Source organism: Anguilla rostrata, chromosome 3 (genome assembly GCF_018555375.3).
Source record: "Anguilla rostrata isolate EN2019 chromosome 3, ASM1855537v3, whole genome shotgun sequence".
Lineage (NCBI taxonomy): Eukaryota > Metazoa > Chordata > Actinopteri > Anguilliformes > Anguillidae > Anguilla > Anguilla rostrata.
The window spans coordinates 67,121,576-67,148,932 of record NC_057935.1 but is presented as its reverse complement, the minus strand read 5'-3'; the positions used below and the strand labels follow the sequence as shown (position 1 = coordinate 67,148,932).

The following is a 27,357-nucleotide window of genomic DNA, read 5'->3' as shown; positions in this document are numbered from 1 at the left end:
CTACCAACAAAAAAAACCCCAAAAAAACGCCCCCCCCCCATCTCTGCCTGCATTTAGTTTGGGTGAGGGAGCGGAGGGGTGGGGGGGGGGGGTATGGAGGGGGGTGGTTTAGCCATGTCATAATGAGCTGAAAAGGTTAAGAATTTCACGAGCTGTATGTATTTTATTATTTGCATTACATTACTTACATTTAGCCAAATGCCAAATAAATAAATGTACATAACTGTAATTTAGCAGACTCTATTGTCCAGATGGACTTACATTTGTACAAGCATTACAAGCACTGCTTCCTCAGCATTATACCACATTATCCTGGCCTAGCAGGCAGCCATTTGCATGCTACATGGTTCATTAGAAACGCTGGTTGTGGTACACGGCTGAATCCTAAACGGCAGGTTGGCGGGCTGAACGGTACGCACAGAAGCGTTTTCCTGGCCACCATTTTGTTTCTGATGGCCCTCAATCTGCGTTCCAGACCAGACGGAGATCACCTTCTCGGGCCTGATGCCCACAGCCGAATACGAGCTGAGCGTGTTCGCCCTTGGAGAGGATGGGGAGAGCGCGCCTCTGGTGGAGACCGCAATTACCGGTGAGCCCCCCCTCCCCCCCTCCCCCGGCCCCCACTCCACCCAACTCTAAACATTACCCACAATCCCTTGGAAAGGACACTTATAACGCATTGTATCCTTTTTTTGTCTTTTCCCCCAGTAGAATGTTTTCATTTACAGGGATTTTACAGGAGTTCACTGTTTTTTTTTCCTCCAACACTGTCAAAGTCGTCATGTAGAATAATGGCATTGACTCACTCTTTAAAGGCCATCTCATAAAAAAACCAGGATTTATAGGTTTTTCCTTCATTAAATGGTTTTTCACTGGGAACATTGCTGCCAGAGTTTTTTTTTCGGTTTTTCCAGATCAGCACTCTGTTTACGGGTCCAAACCGCCTCAAACTGGCATGCACTGGGGGCCTTCTTTCCCCCCCCCTCTGTTTTGTGGTGGGCGCCCCCCCCCCCACCCCACGTCTAGGTCCTAACCCCCCTCTCCTCGTATTCCAGCTGTGGACCGACCCAAAGACCTGATCTTCTCCGACGTGGACTCCACCTCCATGAGGATCTCCTGGGAGGCCCCCGAGGGGGCGGTGACCTCCTACAGGGTCACCTACTCCAGCGCCGAGGAGGGCGAGCGCGAGCTCCGCCCCGCCCCCGACGGGGAGGCCGAAACCGCCCAGCTGCGGGGGCTGCGTCCCGGGACGGAGTACACCGTCAGGGTCATCGCCCTGCACGACCGCACCCCGAGCCCCGCCCTGGAGGGGGCGCAGGCCACAGGTAGGCCCCGAGCCCAGCGTACGACCACAGCAGACCCGGGTTAAATCATTTATTTGGGAAATTTTAGCCCTTTTAGACACTATTAAAGCTCCTACAGAAAATAAAACATCTGTTTTCACCGGTTTCTTCCTTCACACAACACTGGGAAGCCCAATCCCTGTTCCTGGAGATGTACTGTACTTTCGTTTCAACCCTGATTTGGCACGCCTGAAGCATCTATTTTCACCAGTTTTCAGAACACAGTTCTTGAGCTGCCCAATTCGATTCCTGGACATCTACCGTTCTGTATGTCTTCATTTCAACCCTAATTTGGCACGCCTGGCTCTGCTAATTACCAGCTCAGTGAGATCTCTTGCTGTTGGTGTTGTTTTGTTAGGGCTGGAGTGAAAACAGTACGGGACAGTAGATCACCAGGAACAGGGTTGGCATCCCCTTCTGTAGTGTTTAATTACACCTTAAGAACCCACGGAAGTGTTTTCAGATTTTCCCATTCTTCAAGGAGTTGAAGTATTTCAAAGGCATATGTGACCGAGGTCTAGTGTGTATACTCCAAAAGCTGTCTCGATGTCACAATCACTCTTCAAATCAGCCTGGATTCTCAGTATTGTAAAACATGCTTTTGTTTGTGTTTGTAGATGTGATTTTAACATCTCTCTACCAACCCCCCACCTCTACCCTCCCCCCAACAGCCATTCCTGCCCCCACAAACCTGAAATTCACTCAGGTTAGTCCTTCAGCCTTCACCATCTCCTGGGACGCCCCCCGTGCCCAGCTTTCCGGCTACCGCGTGGTCATCAACCCCAAGAACAAGAGCGGGCCCACCAAGGAGATCAGCCTGGCACCGGACACCACTCAGGTCTTCGTGTCTTCGCTCATGGTAACGTATTTCCTTTCTTTCTTTTTTTTCCATATACCTTTTCCATAGTTTTCCAAGTTGACCTCGTCGGAGACATTTGTCCATTGTTTGGTTCCCTTCATACTTTTCCAACAGCTGCTGTTGTACTTCTCCAGCATTCTGTGTGGATGGATGACCTCTGTTGATGGCATAATAAGAGACCAAATTGAGTTTCTGTTTAGTTTAAACTCAGTGCTGAGACATGCCCCCCTCCAGGGCTAGCAAAGCCATCACAGACACCAGGCTTGTAATTCCCCGTTGAGTGGGTGGATGAAAGCATGGACTCGCTGCCAACAACTTCAGTCTCTACACTGAAGAGAAATCAGAAACATGTGAAGTCTGCATTTGCTTCTTCTTTGTCTCGTGGGATTGTTTGTAATTACGATGAGCATGTCCCCACGTTCCTGCTTGATGATGTCATCACCGTTCATCTTTCGCAGGTGGCCTCTACCTACGAAGTCCTCGTCTACGCACTGAAGGACACGCTCACCAGCCGACCCCTCCAGGGAGAGGTCACCACCCTGGACAGTAAGTCCGATCTTCTCGTAACCCAGCAGCTGGCCTCAGTGCGGGTCATTTATCCCATTGCTAAGCTAAGATGTCCCTTTACACTCCGCATTCATTATGAAAAGTTTATCGCGCTGGACTCGCCACTGAATTAAATTTTTTAACATTTTTTTTTTTTTACACTTCCGTTCCGTTACAGCAATTAGCCCCCCTCGCCGCGTTCGGATCATAGACATCAAGGACTCCTCCATCACGCTCACCTGGCGCTCCAAGGTGGAGACCATCTCCGGCTTCCTCATCGAAGCCACGCCCGCCAGCGGCAGCCACGCCCCCATCCAAAGGACCATCTCGCCTGAGCTCCGCTCTTACACTCTCACTGGTACTATTACCCTCTTATTACTCACAGCCCTCTGCTGCTGCGTAGGGTTTATTACATGCTTATAACACTCTGCTCTTACAATCTCACTCGTACTATTACCCTCTTAATACACACAGCTGTCTGCTGCTGTGTAGGGTTTATTACCTGCTTATAACACTCTCAGTGGTTCCTAACGTGTGTTACTGGAGATCTATTGTCCTGTATGTTTCCACTCCAACCTAACAAAAGACACCTCATTCAACAGCTAGGGATGTCATTCAGTTGCTAATTAGTAGAATGAGGTGTGCCACATTATGGTTGAAATGAAAACCTACTGGACAGTAGATCTCAAGGAACAGGGTTTGTACCGTATAGGCCGGGCCTATTCAACTCCAGGTCCTGTGGGCCGCAGTGTCTGCAGGTATTTGCTCCAGGCCTGCACTAAAAGACATGATTTCACTAACAGGCTTACTTCCTCGACCAAGGAGGTAAAATAATTAGCGAAATCTGGTGGTGTAGTGCGTGGTTAGAGCAAATACCTCCGGACACTGCTGCCCGCAGAGAGGTGGGTTGCGCGGGTATAGGTTATTATTAGCCTTCTATTACAGTGATGCTTCTGCTGCTGCTCCCGGCTAACTGTAGGATGGGCGCATTTTCATTATCAAATGATCTCTTGCAGGTCTGCAGCCAGGTACCGCCTACACCATCCACTTCTACACCCTGAACGGAGATGCACGCAGTGCCCCCTTCACCATCACTGCCAACACAAGTACGTGCCCCATCCAAAAAAATCACGAAAAAAAATTGGGTGTAGGCGTTCTCTTTTAAGGGGATGCTGTTTTTTTTTTTTTGTGTGCTGGTGCACAGTGCCTGTGTCAGTATCGTTCAGGTTTGTCCGTTTTTTTTTGGCAGTGAAACCGTCGGTCGAGGGCCCCACCAACATCCGCTTCACCTCTCTGACCCCCAACGCCATCTCCTTCACCTGGGACGCCCCGCGCACGCGCATCACGGGCTACTTCATCACCTACGAGGTGTCCGGCGGCTCCCCCCGCGAGCTCACCCCACGCCCCCACGCCGGCATGAACTACGCCACCATCTCAGGTACCTGCCCCGGACACCACCCCCCCCCCAAACCCCACGCCGCCCTGCTCCATCAGCACCCTAACAGCGAGCCTTTCATAAATCACAGAGTAGCACTGCTGTCCCATTAACTGCTACGGGAGAACAGGCTATTCATGAACTTTGAGCTCCTCCTCAAGCACTCTACTGTATGGAAACATGGGCAGCACAGTGGCACAGAGGTTGGCGCTGTTCCCTTCCAGGTACACACCCACAGGACGTGCGTGCCAGGTCAGGTACACTCCTGCCATTGCCCTTGGCCAAGGCACTGGCCTCAGAGCTGGAGTTTGGTCCCCCGGGTGCTGCACTATGGCTGCCCACTGCTCCTAAGCAGCTAGCATGGGTCAAATGCAGAGGACAAATTACCCACACGGGGGTTCAATAAAGTATTCTAAAACAAGCATGGAACCGTCCAGACCCAATGGCGCAACTCACTTCCGCAGACACATTTTAGCTGGCACCGCCTGCGCATGCGTCCCACAAAACGTCCCTCAAAGGCTGTCTGTGAGTGAGTGAGTGAGTGACCACAATTTGCCATGCATAGCCCACGGCGGAAGTTCCTGTGCGCCGTGGGAAAAACATGTAAAGCATTTTTGAATTTGATGCTAATTTGGCGTCTATTGGCGACATTTTGTTTGACGTTGTGCCGCTGTTTTTGCGTCCAGGTCTGAAGCCGGGCACCGAGTACATCATCAAGATCATCGCCCTGCAGGGCTCCCAGCGGAGCACCCCGCTGGTGGGGAAGGCCAGGACTCGTAAGTACACGCGTGTTCACGCTCGCACACGCAAAAACACACACACACACACATGCACACATCCTTTTTTTTTTGCCAAAAATGGGTAAGAGTTGACAAAAAAAAAGGCGTTAAACGCGGGTCATTTGTGCACCAGAGGAAAGCGTGGACTTAAAAGGTAACCAAAGTGCTCTTGTTTTGCGACAAGTGCACTTTCAGTGCCAGCTAATCTTATGCGAATAACTACTCCTCCAGTGCTTTTTAACAGAGCATTTGCTTTTGAATGGCCATAGATATTCAAAAGGAAATGGCGGCCAGCTTTGCTCAGCGGATCCGGCAAGAGACGGTGATCTTGACGGATTCGCCCCCTGCTGGCGGTGACGTGCTAACGCAGGCCCCTCTAACGCGCTTTGCCTCCTAACCCGTCTCTCCGCTAGAACTCGAGCTCCAGCTGCCGGTGCCCGAGCTGCCCGTCCCCCAGCGCCCCGGCCCCGACGCCCTGGACGTGCCCGAGGACGCCGAGCCCGACTTCGACCAGAACCGCGTGCAGCTGGCGGGCACCAGCGGGCACGGCACCCTGGGCCAGCAGGGCCAGCACATCTACACCGAGTACCAGAGCCTGGGCCCCAACGGACAGCCCCAGGGGCCCGACGGCCGCGAGCCCCTGGCCCGCGTGCCCCAGCCGGGCGCCGACGGGGAGCTGGTGCACGTGGTGCGGGTGAATGAAGGGAGCTTTCCCTTTGGTTTTCCAGAGAACGAGACTGCGGTCCCACAGGAGTCTCAGACCCAGACCACCGTCTCCTGGCAGCCGTCCCTGCAGAGCTCCGAGTACCTGCTGTCCTGCCACCCCATCACCCACGGCAACGAGAAGGTGTTCCAGGTACATACAAACAAACACCCGCCATCACCCACGGCAACGAGAAGGTGTTCCATGTACATACCCACGCACACAGTCACCCTATCACCCACCACAACGAGAAGGTGTTCCAGGTACATACAAACAAACACCCGCCATCACCCATGACAACGAGAAGGTGTTCCATGTACATACCCACATACACAGTCACCCTATCACCCATGGCAACCAGAAGGTGTTCCTGGTATATACCCAGACACACATGCACACACAGAAGTTTCCCGAAGGCAGATAAACTGATATACACACGCTCGCTCGCAGACATGAACTCAGGCGAACCCTATCAAGACCGTATACTGTACACACGCACGCACATACGCACTCGTCCAGACGGCCCCCCTCTCGAGAGGCCGCAGCGCTGTCCAAGCGCCGTCTCGCGTGAGGGAACTGGGGCTCCCGCCGACCCCCCTCCAGGAGGAGGAGAACGCCATGGAAACTGGCCGGTGTCCTAGCAGATTGCCTCAGCTCTGGGAGGCGTCCAGGCAGCGGTGCTGGGGCGAGCAGCGGGGAGAGACCGCCGCTGCGTTCCAGCGCCGCTGGCTCGATAGCCCGAGAGTCCGTCTGTGCGCTCGGACCACGTGCGGGGGGAGCGGCGTGAGGTAGCGCTCCTGCTCCGTGGGGTAAACGCCAGGGGAAGGCAGACAGGAAATGACTGCTTCTGTCTGCGATGTGTCCGCCGTCCCGCCAACTGAACAACCTTGGCCTTTACAAGGCTTCTTTTTTCTTCTTCTTCTTCTTTTCTTTCTATTGCTGAATCCTCAGTTATATCTGTCTGTCCACTGTCTACCGTATATGGAGGGGTCAGGCACGGTGAGAGGTTGGGGGGGGGATTTGGGGATTTAACCCTTTAAGATATAAGATCACAAATATGTGATTAAAATGTTCTTAACTGAACAACATTCTAATGCTGATGTCACAATCACTGCCGGTGATTGGAAGCAGTGGAGTTCTAGAACACTGGCTTAGAATTTTGAGGGAAAAAAACCTGTTCTTCAGAGGGTTCAGTGCGAAGGAGGATATTGGGTGGCCATTACATAATCACCAGACGGGATCCCTTAGCATTTCTGACCTGCTCTCCAAACTTTTCTTCCCCTCCAGATGCGCCTCCCAGGCACCTCCACCAGCGCCACGCTCGTGGGCCTGACCTCCGGGGCCTCCTACAACGTCATCGTCGAGGCCATCAAGGGGGCCCTCAAGCACAAGATCCTGGAGGAGATGATCACCGTCAGCAACACAGGTACAGAGTCAGCTGCACAGTTATACTGCACACACAACCTGCAAAAACAGGCCTTAAGCTGAAGCTAATTCGAAAATGAGTAATTGCTCACTGTTACTCAGGTGAAACTGCAGGTATTTGTACTGAGGTGGTCCATTGTGTTGATGTGCATTTGTCTGATTTGGCTTTGATTGATTCTTTAAATTGAGGTGGTCCATTGTGTTGATGTGCATTTGTCCGATTTGGCTTTGATTGGTTAATTAAATGGCTGTGTGCCTCCTCCCTCCCTCCCTCCAGTTCCAGGGAACGTGCCCTCCAAGGACGTGTGCTACGACACCTTCACGGCCACCTACCACGACGTGGGCGATGAGTGGGAGCGCATGTCGGACACCGGCTTCAAGCTCTGGTGCAAGTGCCTCGGCCTCGGCAGCGGCCATTTTAGATGCGACTCCTCCAGTGAGTGGCTCCCCTATCCCATCATGCACCTCGCGTTCCGGCGTACTGTAGTTAGCCGTGGAACGGCAGGTCTCGCACCACTGAGGAATTGAACCCAGGACATTATGGCAAAAGACCCATCAAAATGTTTGTGTATTGAATTCTACCCATGGTAGCTGTGTGGCGTCACTGTTGACTAATCCAATGTCAATCGCTGAGATTTGCACGGTCAGCTGCTTCAGCTGTTTAGCTGGCCGTGCAAACACTAAGGCTTGGGTATTTCTCTGGTAAGATATTGTGGTGGCTTCATGGTCACCGATCATGTGACGGCCGTATGGGACCGATTGGCTCGTACAGCCTCTGCGTGGGGGAACGGGGGTGGGTATAGGGCGAGTGCCTGACCCCCCCTGAGGAACCGTCTCCTCTCCTCTCCTCCCAAAACAGAGTGGTGCCACGACAATGGCAACAACTACCGCATCGGCGAGAAGTGGGACCGGCAGGCCGAGAACGGCCACCTGATGACCTGCACCTGCCTGGGCAACGGGAAGGGCGAGTTCAAGTGCGAGCCGCGTGAGTACCGCAAAAAACCGGGAGGGGGGGCGTGGGCGTGCCGTCCCGTCCTCCACTGAACCCCCGTTAGCATTGAGAACGGCCATCAGAACCCTCTCAGCGAGGATGATGATGATGATGATGATTATGGCCGAGGGGATTTGTGTAGCCTCCGTTAGGCTGTGGGTGGTTTGTTTGACTCCCTCCCTGTCGACTCGTCCAGATGAGGACACCTGCTACGATAACGGGAAGGTGTACAAGGTGGGGAACCAGTGGCAGAAGGAGTACCTGGGAGCCATCTGCACCTGCACTTGCTACGGCGGGCAGCAGGTAAGACGCAGGCCGCCCGCGAGCGTGAATGTGACTCCACCCATGAGCGTGAATGTGACTCCACCTGTGAGTGTGTATGTTGTGCAGGTGTGACTCCATCTGTGAGCGTGTATATTATGCAGGTGTGTGACTCCACCTGTGAGCGTGTATATTATGCAGGTGTGTGACTCCACCTGTGAGTGTGTATTTTGTACAGATGTGACTCCACCTGTGAGTGTGTATGTTATGCAGGTGTGTGACTCCACCTGTGAGTGTGTATGTTGTACAGATGTGACTCCACCTGTGAGTGTGTATGTTATGCAGGTGTGTGACTCCACCTGTGAGTGTGAATGTTGTACAGGTGCGTTTGCTGGAGTGTTACTCCACCTTTGAGTGTGAATGTCATGCAGGTGTGGAGCGTGAATGTCGCGCAGGTGAGTGACAGGTGTGTGTGTGTGTGTGTGTGTGTGTGTAACCGCTGTGCTCTCCTCTCAGGGTTGGCGCTGTGAGAACTGCCGTCGGCCAGGCGGGGGTCTGGACGTGGACTTCGTGCAGCCGGTCCACACGGACCTGTACGAACGCTACAGGGAGAACACCCTGCGCAAACTGGTGAGCGCCTCTCCTCGTCCTCCGCCTCCCCGCTTCAGCTTCTCTTCTGTCACTCTCTCTGTCACAGACCCCATGGCCCTGCAAACTGTATCTGTAGGGGAAGTAGCTGAATTTGACATGATTAATTTTTCACCAAGTAACTAAATTACAAATGGTAATCTCATATCAAATTAGTCATAGCAGTTGACTAAAAGCATCAGGCACCACACATCTAATCATGAAACAAAAAAACGAAAAAAAAGGAAGAAAATTTGTGAGTAGTGTGTGATTAGACCAGAAATGTAAAAAAATGGCGAGTGTTTTTGACCATTTTAGCCTCACTGAAGAGACTGCAAACTAAATCAAATGGGGAGAATGGGGGGGGCGGGGGGGTTGAGTACTGAAATGCAAAAATGTGCTGCACCAGTCACCCTGCTTGGAAATGCAGGTATGAATCATGTGCGCAGGCTGGATAAAATCAGAAGGGTTTACTGGAACTGACGGCTGTATTACTCCCAACAGAACATCCAGTGCCCCATCGAGTGCCTGAGACCAGACCTCCTCGCAGATGCACAGATCCCCCGAGAGTGAACCAGAAGCCCCCCCCATCCTGTCCGTCCTGTCCCGCCCCCCCACCCCCAGCCCACCCCCCCCTGCCCCCCAGCTACGTACCGCACCGGTGATGTTGAGGAGGCCCTCACCCCAGACTGTACTAACACATCTTCGTGCCTTATTCTCTGGATAATCTGATCAAAGATCTGCTGCTGCTTCACCTCACACTCCTTTCTGCAAAATCAGCTCTAAAGACTTCTGCCCAAAAAAAAAACCAAAAAAGTGCCTTTTCCCACCCCCCCCAAACAGTTGGTTAATTGATGTCCTGTTTTTTAACACCCCTTTGAGACACTTTAAAGAAAAACATTCCCTGTGCAGCGTTTCCTGTACGTAGTCCCAAAAGGCCCTGGGGTTTGTAGTCTTTACAGGAAAAGTGTAGGAGGACGAACCCCCATGGAGACACCCAGGCCGTAAAGGAAAGTTTTTTTTTTTTTTTTACCCCCCTCCATTTTGAGTCAGAGTGACTAGCAATGTTGGTTCCTGTTCCGATTGGTTAGTTCAGATTTTGGAGCCCAGGATTGGGCAGTGTGCGCCTTTCAGTATTCCTCTAAATGCAACGTTGAGTAACAGCGTGTTAAGTGTTGTCACTTTTCTGTTATTGTACTTTTTTTGTTTTTTAAGAAAAAAAAAAAAGAAAATAGAAAAAACATCTGAAATGAAGCACTGTTTTAGCAAACGCAAGCTGTCGAACCCGTGCGCAGACTACGTTCGCTTCCCCGTCCTGAAATGCGTGTTCGTTTTATTTCTCTCCGATAGCTTCTGCTCTCGTAGGGGAAGCACTGTCCGTGACGCTTGCCGATCTCGACCGATTTGTTGTAGTTTTTCACTTTTAAAGAAAAAAAAAAAACTAGTTTTATTTATCCCTCTCTTCCAAGCATTTTGTGTGAATGCAAATTTTGAGGTGTAAACTTTTTTTTATTTTTATACTGTAGGTGCCAAAGTCTTTACTACTGTGGACAGAAATTCCTTTTAATAAAGTTTTACAAGAACCTCAAAAAACGTCTGATTTTTGACTGCTTTTTTTATTTTAAAAAGGGATGTACGCAGCATAAATACTGTCTCTAACTTTATAGCTCTTGCATGTATAGATTAGCATTTTTATATTCGCAAGCAGGTAGGAGTAGTTTGGACTTCATGTCCCAGAGGTCAAAATTATAGGCAGGTTATTACAAGTTACAACATTATATGCAATTATGAGTCGCTACAACATTATAGTTCTACCATTTTAGCAAATACATGAAAACTGATGGTGTGGCTGGGTTTCAGACACAAAAGCAGCAGGTCAGGATTGTTCTACATCTTAAAGAAAGTTTGAGGCAGACCTTCCAAATAATCCTAAACCAAGCTCTGGTTATAATGAAATTCCAGCCTTGGATGACTCAACTACTCAAACTCAGCCAACTTCTAGCTTCTTCTTTGCATTGCATAGTACATCAGATATTCATACAAGTACTACAACAATTCAGAATTCTGATATTGAGCCAATTCTTAATTCTCAGGTGGGTCAAAATGTTACCAATTTGCTGGAGAACAAAAAAAATTTGTTACATCAGAAAGTCAGTTCGAAACACGACATGCAGTTTGGCACCATTTTAAATTCTTCCAATGGCTTTCTAAGAAAGGTTATCTACAATACGTTTGGACAAGTTCCCATATCTAATCTGGAAATAATGAGACTGAATACTAAAAATAACCTCTAAATCACGATTATCATTTTGTAACATTGAGGAAAGTCACCTGAACTAGCCGCATGTCCATTCTGTCCATCTCACTCGGTACAAATAAGAAAAGAACTTCACAAATCACGGGGATTATATCCAAACCCATTTATTTTCCTCATTTCATGGAGGAACCTTAGAAAAACAGTAACGGTTTCCAGTAGGGAAGGAATGCTCGGAGCGCACGGCGAACGACACAGAGGAGTGCGCGCGTATGGAAGTGCTCAAGCGCGGAATGAGCGCGGGCGTCGCCAACGGCAACAGGAGATTTAGGGTTGGCGACGCGCCGCGTCGCGCCGCAGGGTAACGGACCTCCTCAGTGGTGGAAGAGGCGCAGGTTGGTGTGCGCCAGGCTGATGCCCAGCTCGTTGCAGGCGTCGATGACCACCTGGTCGGCAGTGGACCCCGCGGGGGCGGCGATGTACTCCACCCCGCTCTGGAAACACGAAGGCAGGGGTCGGTCACCAACCGAGTCAGCGAACCAAAGGATTTGAGATTTAAACGGCTCAAAACAGCTCCTCCACATGGGAACCTCTAATGGATTGAAGCCAATTCAAAAGGAGTACAAGTGGAAAATTACCGCAGTTAAAGCCCACAGACAAATGTGCTTACTTTTATGCACTTCAAAAAAGAAGTGTATGACTTAAATGCACTTTTAAAAAGCTTTTGAAAACTCATCTCTATAGGCATGCTTTTACTTTTTTTTTTATTATTTAGCTCTACACTATGCTCCAGTTTTACTTTTCCACTTATGTTTCCCTCTTCCGTCTATTGTGGGCTTTTTAACGGTTTGTGCAGTGCTTTATAACGGTGTTTTGTTAAGTGCCAGATGTTAGCCGGACGCGAGGCGGATGTGAGCCGGACGTGTGCTGGATGTGAGCCGGATGTGAGCCGGATGTGAGCCGGATGTGATCACCCGTTTGGCTCGGTCCACGTTGTCTCTGAAGGGGAAGAAGGCGTCGGAGCCGAGGGCCACGGCCTGCAGGGAGCTGATCCAGTTCCTGCGCTCCGTCTCCGAGAGCGGCTCCGGGACCTCCTCAAACAGGCCCTTCCACACGGCCAGGTCCGGGCCCTGGGGCGGTCACGTGACCAGGGACAGAGAGGCGTGAGAAACAGACAGAGAGCAGTCCTCGCACCTTTACAAACAGCTGAGGATTCACTGTGGAACAAGCGTCACACAGCAGACATGCCCTTTATGTATGCGTTTGCTGTGCGCAGCAATGACACACAGCAGTGCGTTTATGTGTGTGTGCGAGTGTGTGTGAGTGTTTGTGTGAGACAGCATGTGTGCGTGTGTGTGAGCGACCGTGTGTGAGAGTGAGTGAGTGAGTGAGTGAGTGCGAATGTGTGCGCTTGCGGTGTCGTTACCTCTCCGATCGTCCCGCTCACGTACTGGTCGATGCCGTTGGCCATCTCCGCCCGCTTCACGCCGCTCCTGAACTTCATGGACAGCACCCTGGGGTGGTGCCTGAGCCACCAGTTGTCCGCTTTGTCTCCAGCCAATCGGGTGCAGTGGATCCGTGACTGCTGTCCCGCCCCGATGCCAATGACCTGGACGGCAGGTTAAATCCATCAAGCCCAAACGACACCTTTCACCCAACGCTTTCCCCATCCGAAACACCTTCAGGGACCCATCTCCCCCCTTACTGGTCCACAGTCAAACCCCCTTTCCCATGACCACGTTACCTGGCCATCCTTGGCGTAGCACACGGAGTTGGACTGGGTGTACTTGAGGGCAATAGTCGCCACGGTGAGGTCACGCACCGCATTCTCAGACAGCTGTAAAACAAGCCCGGGGGTGAAAGGTCACTGCTACGGCAACCTGAGAACAACCGCGTGAACGCACGGTGACAAATCAATCAATCAATCAATCAAACCCCTCCCCCCTCTCGCAGGTCACTGCCTTCACCTTGCCCTTGGTGACCACGTTGCTGAAGAGGGCCTTGTCCACCGCGGCCCCGTTCCTCCTCTGTTTGAGGTGCAGTCCGAACAGCACGCGCACCTCAGCGTCGTCAGGCTCGTACTCTGGGTCCATCTGAGAGACACGGGGAGAGAGGCCGTTACTGCTGCCCGGAGAGCGCACACGACGACACACCACGCACACCAACAGCACCACACGCACACACGCGCACACGCACTACGACTGCCGCCACTCCACGCAGCACTACGCACCGCGCACTACACAACCGCACCACACGTGCACACACACTCACACGTGCACACACACTCTCTCACACACACACGTACGTGCGTGCGTGCACACACACACACACACACACACACGTACACACACTCCTTTAATAAGACCTGGAGCGGCTCAAACCGCCACTCAAGTGGGAGCACCGTTTCTACCTGCGGACGTGCACCTCCTCCGTGTCCTCAACCGGTGAAATTCAAAATCGGCTGTGGTGCCGTCCACCTCACCTGAAGGACACAGTAGTTGCCGTTCTTCTTCTTGGAGAGAATTTTCAGCGCTTCCTCTTCGTAACCCGGGGCGACGATCCCATCGGAGACCTGAGAAGGAACGCCAGACCCTTCAGTAACACTGCAGCCCGTCTCCTGAGCCCCAAGAACCACATTTATTACCGTTAGCAGCAGCAAAGAAAACCGCGCCAGAACAATTGGTTCAAGATGTTTTCAATGTCAAATACCAAACAAGGGAACATAATACTCTTTAAAAAAAAAAAAAAAAGACCGTTGCTTGAGTAAGACGCAGTACCTCTTAAAAATGAACCTCCCAGAATAACACAGACAGACCCCTTCCTTTCCTCTCAAGCTACTGTCCCATAAACCCGAGAGCAGACTTTACGAAGACAAAGCAGGCCTTGCTTGCATTACATTACATCATAGGAATATTAAACTCCCGACCCTTGAACAGTAACCGACTGGAACAGTGCCTCAGTGGAAGGGCCAGCAGTGGGGCCTGATCCAGCAGATCTAGAGCCCTTTCCCAGGTTAGACAGCTGGTCCCACTGCCTCAGTGGAAGGGCCAGCAGTGGGGCCTGATCCAGCAGGTCTAGAGCCCTTTCCCAGGTTAGAGAGCTGGTCCCACTGCCTCAGTGGAAGGTCCAGCAGTGGGGCCTGATCCAGCAGGTCTAAAGCCCTTTCCCAGGTTAAGAGAGCTGCTGCTTCTTCCGCTCACTTGCCTCTCTGGAGATGATCTTGGCGGTGGGAACGTCGCAGACGTCAGACAGGGCGATGAAGTCGCCAAATGAGGACATCCTGTCAGCGCCTGGGACGGAAGGGAGAGGGGGGGTTCGTCAAAATCCTGCCGAACTCAAAGAGCGGTGAGTCTCAACAACCACGTCTACACTCAGGACCGCTTCGTCCGGAACGAGAGCCGCCAAGCTCACAGCGGAAACAGTCAAAATGAATTTCCCTGCTGTGATGTCATCATTCAGAATAATTACTCTTCAAAGCCCTTCAGAATTACAAGTCCTGACTGAGGGAGGCATACAGGCTTCGGAGAATATTGATTATTGATCCAAATGAAAATCAGGGAGAGACGTCTGGTGGGAAAAGGGGGCCATGACAGCAACTGAGACAGTAATGGGGAACACTAGGGCAGCGCAAGCCTGTTCCTGGAGATTTACTGTCCTGTAGGCTTTCGTTTTGACCCTAATTTAGCACGCCTGATTCTACTGGTTAGAAGTTATCCTGAGAGTGAACAGTATACGTGATTATACTAGTTACTGTAGCTCAACAGGATCTCAAGCTGTTGAATGAGGTATGCTTGGTTACGGTAAGAGTGAAAACCTACAGGAGTGTAGACCTCCGGAAACAAAGCTGAGCAGCCCTGGGGTACACAGAAAGAAGAAAAAAAAATTTTTTTAAAACAGCGGGGACTAAATAAAGGGAGAGACGTTGCCTCTTGCTCTGGCGTAAGCGGTGGCCAGTGGGGTGAGGTCCTGGAGAAGGTCGTTCACCATGCAGACTTTAGCCTCCTCCTCACTCAGCGGAACAGCAACAGCGGCACCTAGTGGACACAGATATACTTCACCACTCGCAAAAGGAAACGGAGCATTACCTTTTTTTACCCGCCTGAGCTCTTAGGCCACGTTAAATACAGTGAAGCTCAGAAGTTCATTTTCTGAAGTGACTGTACGCCACCCGGTGTCCAAATGTGATAATGCACTCCTTGCGGTAATATAAACCAACCTGCGTTTTTAATTTTCCAAAAAAAGAAATTAACAATAGATATATAGATACAATAGAATTAATTTAAAAAAACATTCTAGGATTTTGCGCCAACTTCAGCTCTTACCTATTAATTATTTAAATCATATCTTGATCTGACACTTGTATAAATACCAGCTACAGTTGCAGACAGCAAGTGTAACATTTTTCTGTGCTCAACTACAGGACTGAACCAGCTAGGTTTATAGGGCTGTCAGAACACTAAAACAAAAGGTAACTGGTTGGAACAAAGCTGTGCACCCCAAAATGGGCCCTGGAAAATCTACACAAGACATGTTTTATAATATTTACCAACAGTAAACGCTATTGAGCGGGTCCTAAAGATCCACAGATACAACAATTAAAAGTGGTTAAATCCTCCATTTAAACGTTAAGTCCTCCAATCAGATGTGGGTTGGACTATTACGAACTAAAATGGCCGCCGGTCGCGCGTCTCACCTGCCGGGCTCACGTGCTTGAAGGAGGTGGCGGCGGGCATGCCCAGGGCGCGCTTCAGCTCCCTGACCAGCTGCCAGCCGTTCAGGGCGTCGCACAGGTTTATGAACCCCGGCGACCCGTTCACCACTGCGGCCAAAAAAAAAAGACACGGATGGATAAAGGAACGGATAAGACATCGGATTAGGACCGTGCTTAGTCTTAACTGAAGAATCTTATCAGAATCAATCTGATCTATCAATGAACACTGTCGATATGAAGAGTGGGGGGCGACATAGCTCAGGAGGTAAGAGCGGTTGTCTGGCATTCGGAGGGTTGCCGGTTCGATCCCCACCCTGGGCGTGTCGAAGTGCCCCTGAGCAAGACACCTAAACCCCTAACTGCTCTGGTGAATGAGAGGCATCAATTGTAAAGCGCTTTGGATAAAAGCGCTATATAAATGCAGTCCATTTACCATTTACCAAGTGTGTGTATGCCTGTGTACGTGTGTATGTGTGCACGTGTGTGTCTGTCTGTGCTTGTGTGAGCAGTGAGGGCCCTCTCTCATATTATTTTTACCCCCCACAAACACAATTTCCAGATTCTTCGTTCCCGCGGAGCTACGCAGCCGTACCTTTGATGGGAAGGGCGGGGCGCAGGGTGTAGATTTGGGCGGGGGCCTGGTGGGGGTTCATGCCGTAACGCAGGGGCAGCTGGGACACCCCCCCGCTGTACTCCCTGCGGAAGTAGTCTGAGATGGCGTCGTCATACTGGGCGGTGTGAGTGAAGGCCTGGGGGGGTAAAAGGACCTTAAACTAATCCGAGAGACTACATCAGGCCTGCCCTACTCTGTTCCTGTAGACATACAGTTCTGAAGGTTTTCACTCCAACCCTAACAAAGCACACCTCATTCAACAGCTAGAGATCGTGTTGAACTGCCAATTAATATAATCAGGTGCGCTAAATTAGGATTGAAATGAAAACCGACATGATGGTAGATCTCCAGGAACAGAGTTGGGACTACATGAACAAACAGTAGATCCCTTCACATTTCAATGACCGATTCTTATTCACAGCATTCAGTGCAAAAAAAACAACATGTCCTCCATTTGCACGACTGAAGCCTTCCCTTAAAGCTCATCTTATCAAAAAGGACCTCTTCCCAAGCCCTTTCCAAGGGATGTGCTGCCCCCCTCTGGACCTCCTCAAAACATCACACCACACAGGGAGGAATGCAAAGCCCAACTAAAAATCAAAAAAAAAAAAAAAAAGTGACCTGGCTTTTTTTTTTTTTTTTTTTTAAACTAAGGGATGCTCTGTCTCCACATCAAGCCACACAAAGCATCTTTAAGCTGAAGTAACTTTATATATTCACAGTAGCACATTTTTTCCAAAGTTTATTGATTTTTTTTTTTTTAATTCACCTAGTTTTTCCAAGTCTTGTTTATAAAGTGTACACTGATTCCTGACATTTCTGTACTTCACTGTTCTCCGTTTTATTTGGGTACACCTTTTGTTTATGTGCTTCCTACATGTTCACCCTCTAAGGCAGTGCAAATCTTCATTGTTTTTTATTGTAATGTGTTCTACTTTAAAGTACTATACAAATAAAACTCCTACTTACTACAACCATTACTACGACTACTGCTGTTGTTGTTACCACATAATGAAAGTGGTGTTTAAAAAACAGGGGGCAGGGTCTGATACACAAAGAGAACAGTTTGAACTCTATACACAGATGATGTCACACTGAACCTGCTGCACTCCACCTCTACTGAAGCTCCAAAGCACACAGACGGACACTAGCTAAGCTCCTATCAATATAATGGATCCTCTGTAATCGCAGACGTGTTTATTCAAACGTGCAAATGTGCTCTGGGTCTTCAAAAAACATACCGTACGACAAGGTTTGGCAAACACTGGTGAAAATTGGTTTTAAGTGACACTGGGAATTTTACATGCTTGAAAGCGTCGTCTTCTTGGCATGTCCAGACACACATTTTCTTTGAAATTCATTTTAAAAAGCATAACGACTTTCCCAGAAAGCTCCATTCTTATGGAAAACGTCAAGACTAATTGAAAGGTGAACTGCCGATGTATTTTCAGAAAGGTGCCCAGGGTCATCTTGCAGTGGCCTTCATTACCAGTCACTTTTTATCAGAAGCGCTTTTTTTTGCCAAGTATATGACCTGGTGGAGCGGTGCTGACAGCAGACAGGCTAAATTAACAGACAAGATGTCCGTTACGGTGGTCTCCCGGTAATGATTTCTCAGCTTACCGCCGGGAGTCAAACGGGGCCTTCTAAACCTGCTCTATCCACACAGCACTGATGAAACTTTACACACCTTTTAACAAGGAAACAAGAAGACTGAATCCGAAAAAACGCCACCCAAATAACACACAGCAAAGGACAAAAGTGGGATGTGTAAAGAAAAAAGGTCATCTAAATTAGCATGTATAGCACGTATAATTAGAGTGAATAGCTTTAACGTTTTCATGAAACATCAAGAACCGGGGGGGGGGGGGAAACCAGTGACATTTTTTGGCCAAGGTTAAATGGGAACACTCCAGTTGTCGTGGTTACATTCAGGGCCAGGAAGACAGGACCTTAGTAACACTGTTACAGCTACAATCAGGGTCACAGTTAAAATGGAATGCTGCCGTTGTCACGGTTGCCCTTCGGTGCCAGGTTATTGGGACGCACACAGCAGTTGCTACGGTTACCTTCAGCGCCAGGGTTTTGCGGGTCTCCAGTGTGGTGTCCTTGCTGTCGCATGCCTCCATCTCCGTAGCAACGAGGTCATAGTCTCCAGGGTCGCACACGATGGTCACTCGAGCGTGGTTCTTGGCAGCCGCACGAAGGAGCGTCACCCCACCTTGAAAAAAAAAAAAAAAGGCCAGGTGCTTCACACAATTCTTTTGTAGACACAGGCTAAAAATCAACACAAAATAAACCAACACAGGCCAGCGGTTGGCTGCTGATGTAGTCCAGATCACTGTTGAAAGACCCCCCAGTTAAGTGCTGCTCACTGGGAAACGTTTGTAAATATAGAGTCTCCAGCGCACGTGCTAAATTAGCCATAGGTGTTGTTCCACAAAGACAGTGGAGACATTCGGAGCACTGCAAAGGTTCAGCTTAAGCCTCTGGTCTTCCATCCTGGGCAACAGGGCCGAGATCAGGGGTCAAACTGAAGTGTCTGCATGTTTTTGTTTTCATTTCAATCAGCCGCCAATTAACACCTTGAGAACAAGGTGTGTGGATTCCTGAGCCAATCAATGACTCGAGTAAAACACTTGTGCCATGAACACCCCGAAAACCAGCAGACACTGCGGCCCTCCAGGCCTGGAGTTTGACACCTGAGGCCTAGATGTACGTGTCCATGACGACAAGGAGGCCAAAGACACTGACAACTCACCGATGTCAATCTGTTCCACGGCATCTGCCACAGTCACATTCGGGGAAGAGACGGTCTTCACAAACGGGTACAGGTTACACACAACCACCCTGGCCAAACACAACACCAAGAGTCACAAGCGTTTCACAATGCGCAGGACAGCGGTTTGAAACCCTGTTCCTGGAGATCTATCATCCTGGAGGTTTTCATTTCAACCCTAATTTGGCACACCTGATTCTACTAATTAGCAGCTCAAGGGGATCTCTAGCTGTTGAATGAGGCGTGCTTTGTTAGGGTTGGAGTGGGAAACCTACAGGATGTTAGACCTCCAGGAACAGGGTTGAGAACCACTGCCGTAGGACAAAGAAAAACAAAAGAAGAGTATTCTTAAAGAAGTATCCTGATCAGCTAAAAATCAGCTCTTTAAGATGTCTATCCCCAAAAGCTGAACTGTAACAGAAAGGACATTAATTCCTTCAGTCTTCAGTGCCCTCGTTTCACCAAATATACTGAGCACAGGCTCGCTGTGTTCAAATCTGTCAGGTGACGTTAGGGCAAAGGAGAATGGTGCTGGTCATCCACTGCTCATTTCAGAGTCCACGTGTATTTCGTTTAAAATTATCGCAGACAATCACAAACATTTTACACGAGCTGCAGACTTGGAAACAGCGGAAGCCTCTTAACTATCTGGATTACATTAGACATGCGTAATGCCCCACACAATCCAGGCCCTTGACTGTATTACTGCAAATTTGATGCACACCTTAGCAAGGTCATGTGGGGTTTTATTTGGACCACTCGGTCACAAATGAAACTTTTGAAAACATTGACAACCTAGTGAAAATAAAATACCTAATGTCTACTTAACCCTTTGAGGAATAGGTTTTTTTGGAATGTTTTTTTCTCTCCAACATTCTAAGTCAGTGTTCTAGAACTCCATTGCTTTCAATTACCAGCTGTGATTGTTACAGCAGCATTAGAATGTTCAGTTAAGAACATTTTTACCATGTATTTGTGATCTTAAACCTAAAAGGGATTTTAAAAAAAGGGGGGGGAGAGGAAGAGTGCCGACATGTTGCTCACCTGACCAGACTGAAGCCGAGGTTCTCCATGTCAGCTTTATCGGAGGGGGTGTGCCGGGCCAAAATCCCCCCGTGGACCGCAGGGTGCAAAGTCTTAACTCTGCCCCCCAACATCTCGGGAAAACCGGTCAATTCCGACACATCCCTAAGGATAAGAGGGGCAGGTAAAGCCATTACACACGTGAGAGCACACATTCACCAGTAAGTCTTCAACCTGACAGATATTCCATTGTGCAAAATTTGATGTCCTGACAGCTGTGTGAAGGCAGGTGTACATTTACAGGAACGCAGAGATAACTTTCCTTTCAAATGTTCTGGTTCATGGGTACAGTGGAAGAGAACTGTAGCTTAGTGTATCATTTTATTACAGTTCCATCCATTTAGTGAAAATATTCATTTGGCAAAAGGGAAAATCATGGAAGAGGTAAAAGAGGAGAGAAAGACGTGTACCTAACGGACAGTCCTGCATCACGAAGAGCTTTGGCGGTGCCCCCCGACGCAACGAGGGACAGTCCCACGGACACCAAACGCTTAGCAAAATCCAGCAGTCCGGTTTTATCGGACACACTCAGTAGTGCTGTACAGGGGGGGAAGGTAGCAACATCAATCGTCATTCATAACGTGTTCACCTGAAATATTTTATGAACCAAAAGCTTCTTCACACAGACGTAATCAGGACCAGTATGCTCTATTAGAAGCTGGCGTCATGCCATACATACGCAATATTGGGAAATGTCTGGAGTATTGCGAAAGTACGTTGCACGATTTGATCGCCACCACGTGTATTTTAAAATCAAACAGACCGCGTATAACTGTTGATCAATCAATATCGGCCATACCCGAGATTAAGCCCGTTCAACAACACGCTTGAAACACACCTAGTTTCAACTACAACCATGTCTAGCTACATCTAAGACAATGCGATCCCGAAAACTAATAATTTGCACAATTTGTCCCCGAGTAGCAACAATGTTATTCCTGAAGATAAACTGCACGAGAGCATCGTTACTTATTCCGCGCACATCACCACCACAAGTTCCGGGGTCTGAGACGACGTTTGTGCAATACTTCGTCTTAAGCTCAAACGAATTACAACTCTGGTGCAATAAGTTAACTCATCTCATTGTAGCTACACACACCTGTAGTAATGATGTTCACGCACACTGCAGCGTTAAAAAAAACTTGGTTATCGTTATCGCATAACCTTTTCTCCGTAATCACGGTCTTTATTAGTTTAATTAGCTGCCTTAAATAAGATGACTTATTGACAAGATAGCTCGTGTTATACCTAACGTTAGCACATTTACGGTACTTAGACCTGCTAACCAGCTACCCACATTTAAGTCCACATTTAGCCAAGTTCAATCCAGACCCCAGTGTCACTTGCACGGTCTTTGATCGTAAATAACGATGGAACACTACGAGCAAACATAGCTTACTAGAAGGTTAGCCAACTCGTCACAAAAAGAACATCATAAAACCTATTCTTATAACTGGTACATGTATAAAAACATGATATAGCAGATACATTCGTAAAGTAATACAAATAGTAAACTAGATACCAATTTCAGCACAGGCCATGCTGCAAGCGTCCAGGTCTCTTGATGTTTTCCAAAAAAAAAGACCGGCAGAGTGAAAACACGTGGGTGCGATTTTTTTATATTACAAAGTGCATGCCGGGAAGTTCACAATTTGTGTACCGCCCTGTCTTCCACAAGTGGCGTTTTCCACTATTCCACAAGCTTTTGGATGCTGGGAGGTGAAGTCCAGATCGACCGCCACCTGTGAGCACCATTTGACGTTATACAATGTTCTATCGTGTGTTTATTATGTGAGTAATTCAAAGTTTTAGCTAGCGACTTTTTAGGCTCTTCATCATCATCTGTAGGCTATATCTTGCTCGTCGGTGGTGGTCAGCCCGCAAAATACAGAGTTGAAGACAAGGTACCACTTACAACAAACTCAGGACCAAAATGAAGAAAATGGTGGATTCTTGTTATTACATTCTGTATCTTTCTCTCCCAACCCAGTCCGCAAGAAAATAGACCCCTTACTTCCGGCTTATGCTAGACTATCACTGGAAACTTGCGTCTAAATTAAATACGAAGCGATGTGAAGTCAATAGTCAAACCATAGCTACCAACTAGGTCAGAAACATGGATCGCTGCCTATGCGAAGGGAAAACTCTGAAATGCATTTTTTTTTAAATCTCAGCGCATTGATCAAAGACTTGACTCCCTGTTGATTAAGCAAACGCTTATTTTGCACACGGATGTCGTGCATCTGATTTCGGAACGTTTATATAAGACGTGTATACATCAAATGCGAAGTAGAGGGTAGCCTGTACATCCTTTGCTATACCCTGTCTTTTCTGACTCCGATGTACCTAGTGCTCTATTTTGAAGTACCACGGACTGAATAGAATAACACCAATGACTACTCGAGTCTCCTCCGCACTGTTTAATTTCAAGTTTCATCTATATTTCTGCCCTTACAGAATTTAAGAGGTTACGTATAATCATCAGCATTAATAAATAGGTTTCCACCTCAGTTTCGTATTTAACAAAACTGCCCGAGGTGGAGTTTGATGCTGAAGTGCTCCGTGATTCAACATGATAGTGTGCTGAGTACAGGCGGCCACCAGAGGGAGCACTGACATCACTTCATATTCTCACTCACAGTTTGCCATACCGTGGGTCAGAATTTCCAGGGGTCACATGCATAATTAGGTTTATGTGACGCAAATAAATGCAACCCAGTACTGTCAATGTAATGTATGAATATGCAATGGGATATTTTTTCATTTTTGACGTGGTATTGTGAGTGTATTGAGCCTCAGGGCACTGACCAGCTATACGCATCATGATTGAGGTGTAGGCCTACATTACTATATTATCATGGCCTGTTGTAAACTGTGCACAATGACTGTGTACCCGCTGAGGTCATGTTCACTGTAGTTCACGGTGGCCTCCAGAAAATAAGAACATTCAGTGGATTGATTCTCTAGAATCTCTCCCCGTACTGCTGGTCTGTGAAAGATGATGGCAATTGAGGGGAGGGTGAGCTCCCTGTTTAAGCAAACAAATTTGGCTTCACCCTGCCATGTCCAGCACAGACCCTGAAGCATTTTGGTATAACGCCTTAAAGTATGAACAGGTGACAGATCTCTCAACCAGTAAAGCCAATTGCTCAAAAACATCACATAATCTCTTCGTATTACACAGTAATAGGTAAGCCTGACATTTTTTGTAAATTGAAATGAATGGTGTACATGTATTGAAGCCTCGTGGTGAATGTTATTGTTCTTTACTTATGATCTGAAAAAATTCAATCCTATACACATTTTTAACAATGGAATCTTTACTGAGGAGGTGAAAACAGCCTGATAAAACCATACAGTACAAACTCTAGGCCTGAAGATATTGTATAAAAAAGAATTTCATTGCAAAAGAAAAAACAGTAGACAAGAACCTTTTTTGTTTTCTCTATTTTTATAAATACATTTTATACAGAAAATGAGCAGATGTGACAGGGACACAAATGAGAACTGCATCAAAACATGCAGCACGCCTTCCCAGGTGATACAGAGAGTGTTCAGTATTCAGAGAATATCTGAAAAAGCATCACACCTTTAAAAAAAGCTGATGCGTTGGGACTTTTTTTTTGTTTGAGCCGTAAGTTTTAAGCAAGTGATGAATTTATTTGTCAGTTCTCAGATGTTGGTTTGCCTTCATTTTGATGAAACGAAAGAAATGTACCTTAACATGTGTAAAACTTTCTTTAAAATGTGTAGTTCAAAGTAAAGAACAAAGCAAATTAGTTACATGTCGGTGTAGTCTCAGTGCTCTGTGTCTTCTGTGTGACTTTGCCACATCCCAGCCGGTGAGGAAATGTTCCAAACTGAAGCGAAAATGCAGTCGCTCTCCAGCGAATGGCCCCCATGCACATTAAAACACAGGGGTGTTCCTCTAATAAGAGGAGAAACGGGGCTCCTCACAGCTCCACTGTGATCCTCCCGTCCCCCCTCGCCTCCTCCAGCTCCCGCCCAGCGCAAGGGCGGCGGGGGCAGTACCGGCGGGGGTCCCCCGGGGACCCCAGGAAGTCCGGTAGGGAGCGGGACGATGACCTGACGCGACCCTTCGTGGCGCATTCGCGACGCGTGTCTTTCCCCCCTTCCTCTTCCTCCTCTTCATCCACCTCCACCTCCCCCTCCCCCTCCTCCTCCTCCTCTGTCTCTTCCCCTGCGGTCTTGCCGGGCCGGTCCGTTCGCCCGTACCCGCTCTGGGGGTCCGCCTCGCCCTGGCCCGTGGCCTTGCGGCCGCGCTTCCACTTCATGCGCCGGTTCTGGAACCAGATCTTCACCTGCGCACGGAACACCAAACCCGTATTACGACTACTGTGGATCCAGAGGGAGCTCTGAAAAGCCCACCCAAAAGCCCACTCGCCAGTCTGTGATTACAATCCCCCGTTTGTGATGTCACAGACCCCCCCCAAAATGTTCCGAAAGGATCAGTATGCTGGCCCTGCCCGTAACAGCACCCTCCTCTACCTAACTGTCAGGCAGGATAACACAGGCACATCCACACAGGAGCAAAGACAAACATTTCAATGAGATTCTATTCTAACGTCCAGGTCCCAAATAAGCAATTAATAATTTTCATTTTCTCATCTTCTACACCAGTTTTCCACACTGAGCCACCCCTAACCTTTTGGATGTCCTAATGTCTACATAGATTCTCGCTTGGGCCCTATCCAGTGACGGGACCCCTGAAAGCTTACCCACCCCCCACCCCCTTATGTGTGGGCCCGGGGTCACCTGGGTCTCGGTGAGCATCAGGGAGCTGGCCACCTCGAAGCGTTTGGGGCGGGACAGGTACTTGTTGAGCTTGAACTGGTTCTCCAGCTCCAGGAGCTGCTGACTAGTGAAGGCTGTACGAGGTCTGCGATTCCTCCCCATCAGCTCTGACTGGGGCCCGGCTGGGGGGAGGGAAGAAACAGCAGTGTTACAGGGTTAAAATATGGCAGACTTCCAGGAACAGGTTCAGGCAGCCTTGTCATAAAATTATTCTTCTATTATTATTATTATTATTATTATTATTATTATAGTTGTATTATCATGTGGCCTATCATGTAGTGTGGCATTCCCTGGCCCTTACTGCGTACATGACAACCTGCTGTCTTTAAAGTGAACCCCCATCTGAAATTATAGAAATTGTGCTGTGTGTAACGCAGACCGCTGACTGCCCCTTTTCGTTTTTTACCTTATCCAATTGTTGGCATAAATATATTGTTTACCTCTGGTTATAAGTTAACCCACACAGACTGTATCCTGGCTTTGCGTGACCTTTGGATCGACAATCAGGAACATCACGCACATTTGTAAAACTGGATGCTTAAGTTTTTTTTTCTAATTTTTATTTTAAACAGTGGATATTACTGCAAATGTGTTATTCTTGTTCATGAGCCGCTCGTAAAAGCGCAGATGTGGCGAATATGCATAATATGATTTTTAAAAAGGAAGAAGAAAACAGCATTTCTAGTTCAGTCTTTTAGTTTTTCGATTTAATCGGTTTTCTATTTTGAATAAAGAATTAAAGACAAACAGGCAACACAGGGTTTTATGCTGTTCAATAGCTAACTGGGGTAAAATTTGGTAGACAAAAATCACAGATTTATTAAACTTACTCATGTATTCGAGCAGGCGTGGCACCATACCAGTGCCGATCCAGTGGTCCAGCGGGAAGGAGCCAGACATTCCCGCCACCCTAAAGTGTTCTGGTGTAGCTTGCATTAGTTGCGCGAATCCTGGGTAGAAGTCTGGAAACCTGTCTCCGATGGCGGACATGGGGTACATGGGTGGCGAGTACATCGCACCTTGAGGCGCCAGGCCTTCGCGTGGAAGGTTCTGCGAACCCGATTTGAAGTCAAGTTCGGTCAATAGCTGACCGGCTCCACAAGTCCCCCGGGGCAATGGAATCCCCGCGCGCACGCAGGGCACGGGGCTGCCAGCCGGGATGTCCGAATTCTGTCTTGAGGGGAGGTCCCATTTCCAATGCGATTCGTCCGCCAGGAGAGCATCAATTCGAAAGTTTTTAGATTTATCCATAGCAGCGCTTTCCAGGATCGTAACAAGCCTGTTCTAAATCTTTTCTTTTTTTGCAGAATATTCACTTAAGCAAAATATCTCACATCTCACACACGCTACCCTGTGCTTGATAAAATGAGCGCTATGTGAAATCTGTCTTGCACCTCGAGTTTATCGTGCACGTGGTGATATGGTTGTAAATAGTCCAGAACTCTTTTGAAAAAAAGGATATCAAAACACATTTATAAATTTTTACATCCTCCAGTCGAGAAACGTCTTGGCAAATGTTCAACGTCAGAAGGTGTTTCTCTTATCTATGAGCAATGACACACTCGCAAATTTTTCAACCCACAGGACAGAACATTCTGTTCACTTTGCGCTAATGTGAACATTAATTTATTATACTCGGAGCCTATTAACTTCAGTCCTTCTCTTGTATACTTGTTTCTTCCTCTAATTTGTGTTGTTCAGTCTCCACCTCCTTCAGACCGTATTACAACTTTGTGCTACTTCGGTTCTTTATCAGTCACCCAGTGTTTCCCACCCCTCGCGCTGTCCGTGCTCTGATTGGCTCGTCTATCGACCTTATCAAACTTCCTGAGAATTTTTTAAATCAAATAATTACCCATTTGCTGCGACCTCATAGAAGTATTGTGACATGATTAGCATATATTCAGCACCGTATAATAATAATAATAATAATAATAATAGTATTCAGAGTATTTTTGTTTGTTTGGTTTAGTACCTGGTGGTGGATTCTGTCCTCCACTTTATGTAAACGTTCAAAATTAGTGTGAACAGCCTCTGTTTTCCAATGAATATGCATGCAAAATGCTCTGATTGGCTCGTCTATCGACCTTATCAAACTTCCAGAGAATTTTTTAAATCAAATAATTACCCATT

General features: G+C 48.2%; 3 protein-coding genes across 5 annotated transcripts in view; 1 reads left to right on the top strand and 2 right to left on the bottom strand.

Annotated features, from left to right (window-relative positions):
• LOC135251716 (fibronectin-like) overlaps positions 1 to 10,562 on the top strand; it is a 32,559-nt gene extending 21,997 nt beyond the window's left edge. For 2 of the 3 annotated variants that reach the window (XM_064329415.1, XM_064329414.1), the window contains 15 exons: positions 476 to 589; positions 1,056 to 1,325; positions 2,015 to 2,202; positions 2,661 to 2,748; positions 2,927 to 3,106; positions 3,765 to 3,854; positions 3,998 to 4,186; positions 4,870 to 4,959; positions 5,376 to 5,818; positions 6,953 to 7,091; positions 7,368 to 7,526; positions 7,950 to 8,075; positions 8,278 to 8,384; positions 8,859 to 8,972; positions 9,474 to 10,562. In XM_064329415.1, coding sequence (XP_064185485.1) covers positions 476 to 589; positions 1,056 to 1,325; positions 2,015 to 2,202; positions 2,661 to 2,748; positions 2,927 to 3,106; positions 3,765 to 3,854; positions 3,998 to 4,186; positions 4,870 to 4,959; positions 5,376 to 5,818; positions 6,953 to 7,091; positions 7,368 to 7,526; positions 7,950 to 8,075; positions 8,278 to 8,384; positions 8,859 to 8,972; positions 9,474 to 9,542 — 2,366 coding nt within the window. In that variant the 3' untranslated portion in view covers positions 9,543 to 10,562. The remainder of the gene's footprint in view (positions 1 to 475; positions 590 to 1,055; positions 1,326 to 2,014; positions 2,203 to 2,660; positions 2,749 to 2,926; positions 3,107 to 3,764; positions 3,855 to 3,997; positions 4,187 to 4,869; positions 4,960 to 5,375; positions 5,819 to 6,952; positions 7,092 to 7,367; positions 7,527 to 7,949; positions 8,076 to 8,277; positions 8,385 to 8,858; positions 8,973 to 9,473) is intronic. The other variant, XM_064329416.1, reaches the window with a different exon arrangement.
• On the bottom strand, positions 9,799 to 22,091 carry atic (5-aminoimidazole-4-carboxamide ribonucleotide formyltransferase/IMP cyclohydrolase). The gene is made up of 15 exons (XM_064329421.1): positions 21,932 to 22,091; positions 20,820 to 20,946; positions 20,371 to 20,514; positions 19,309 to 19,397; positions 18,617 to 18,768; positions 16,527 to 16,683; positions 15,917 to 16,042; positions 15,150 to 15,257; positions 14,428 to 14,513; positions 13,706 to 13,795; positions 13,191 to 13,316; positions 12,968 to 13,060; positions 12,650 to 12,832; positions 12,198 to 12,353; positions 9,799 to 11,717 (listed from the first exon to the last, which is right to left on the bottom strand). The coding sequence occupies exons 1-15, from the start codon at positions 21,948 to 21,950 to the stop codon at positions 11,598 to 11,600; spliced, it is 1,776 nt and encodes a 591-aa protein (XP_064185491.1). The 5' UTR covers positions 21,951 to 22,091; the 3' UTR covers positions 9,799 to 11,597.
• Positions 22,092 to 23,842: 1,751 nt separating this feature from the next.
• Positions 23,843 to 27,030, bottom strand: LOC135251725 (motor neuron and pancreas homeobox 1-like). Its single transcript, XM_064329432.1, has 3 exons — positions 26,055 to 27,030; positions 25,186 to 25,346; positions 23,843 to 24,731 (listed from the first exon to the last, which is right to left on the bottom strand). The coding sequence occupies exons 1-3, from the start codon at positions 26,473 to 26,475 to the stop codon at positions 24,363 to 24,365; spliced, it is 951 nt and encodes a 316-aa protein (XP_064185502.1). The 5' UTR covers positions 26,476 to 27,030; the 3' UTR covers positions 23,843 to 24,362.
• Between the last annotated feature and the right edge of the window lie 327 nt (positions 27,031 to 27,357).

Bases quoted from the DNA above. Each gene is read 5' to 3' on its own strand.
- atic (XM_064329421.1), bottom strand. The intron at 16,043-16,526 runs GTACGGCTGCGT...TTTTGGCCGCAG, and splicing joins CCCCGCCCTTCCCATCAAAG to TGGTGAACGGGTCGCCGGGG. The intron at 13,061-13,190 runs GTGAAGGCAGTG...CTTGTTTTACAG, and splicing joins ACGTGGTCACCAAGGGCAAG to CTGTCTGAGAATGCGGTGCG.
- LOC135251725 (XM_064329432.1), bottom strand. From the start codon at position 26,475: ATGGATAAATCTAAAAACTTTCGAATTGATGCTCTCCTGGCGGACGAA. The intron at 25,347-26,054 runs GTAAGTTTAATA...CCCTCCCCCCAG, and splicing joins ACGCCTGCTCGAATACATGA to CCGGGCCCCAGTCAGAGCTG. The intron at 24,732-25,185 runs GTGACCCCGGGC...TTCCGTGCGCAG, and splicing joins TGATGCTCACCGAGACCCAG to GTGAAGATCTGGTTCCAGAA.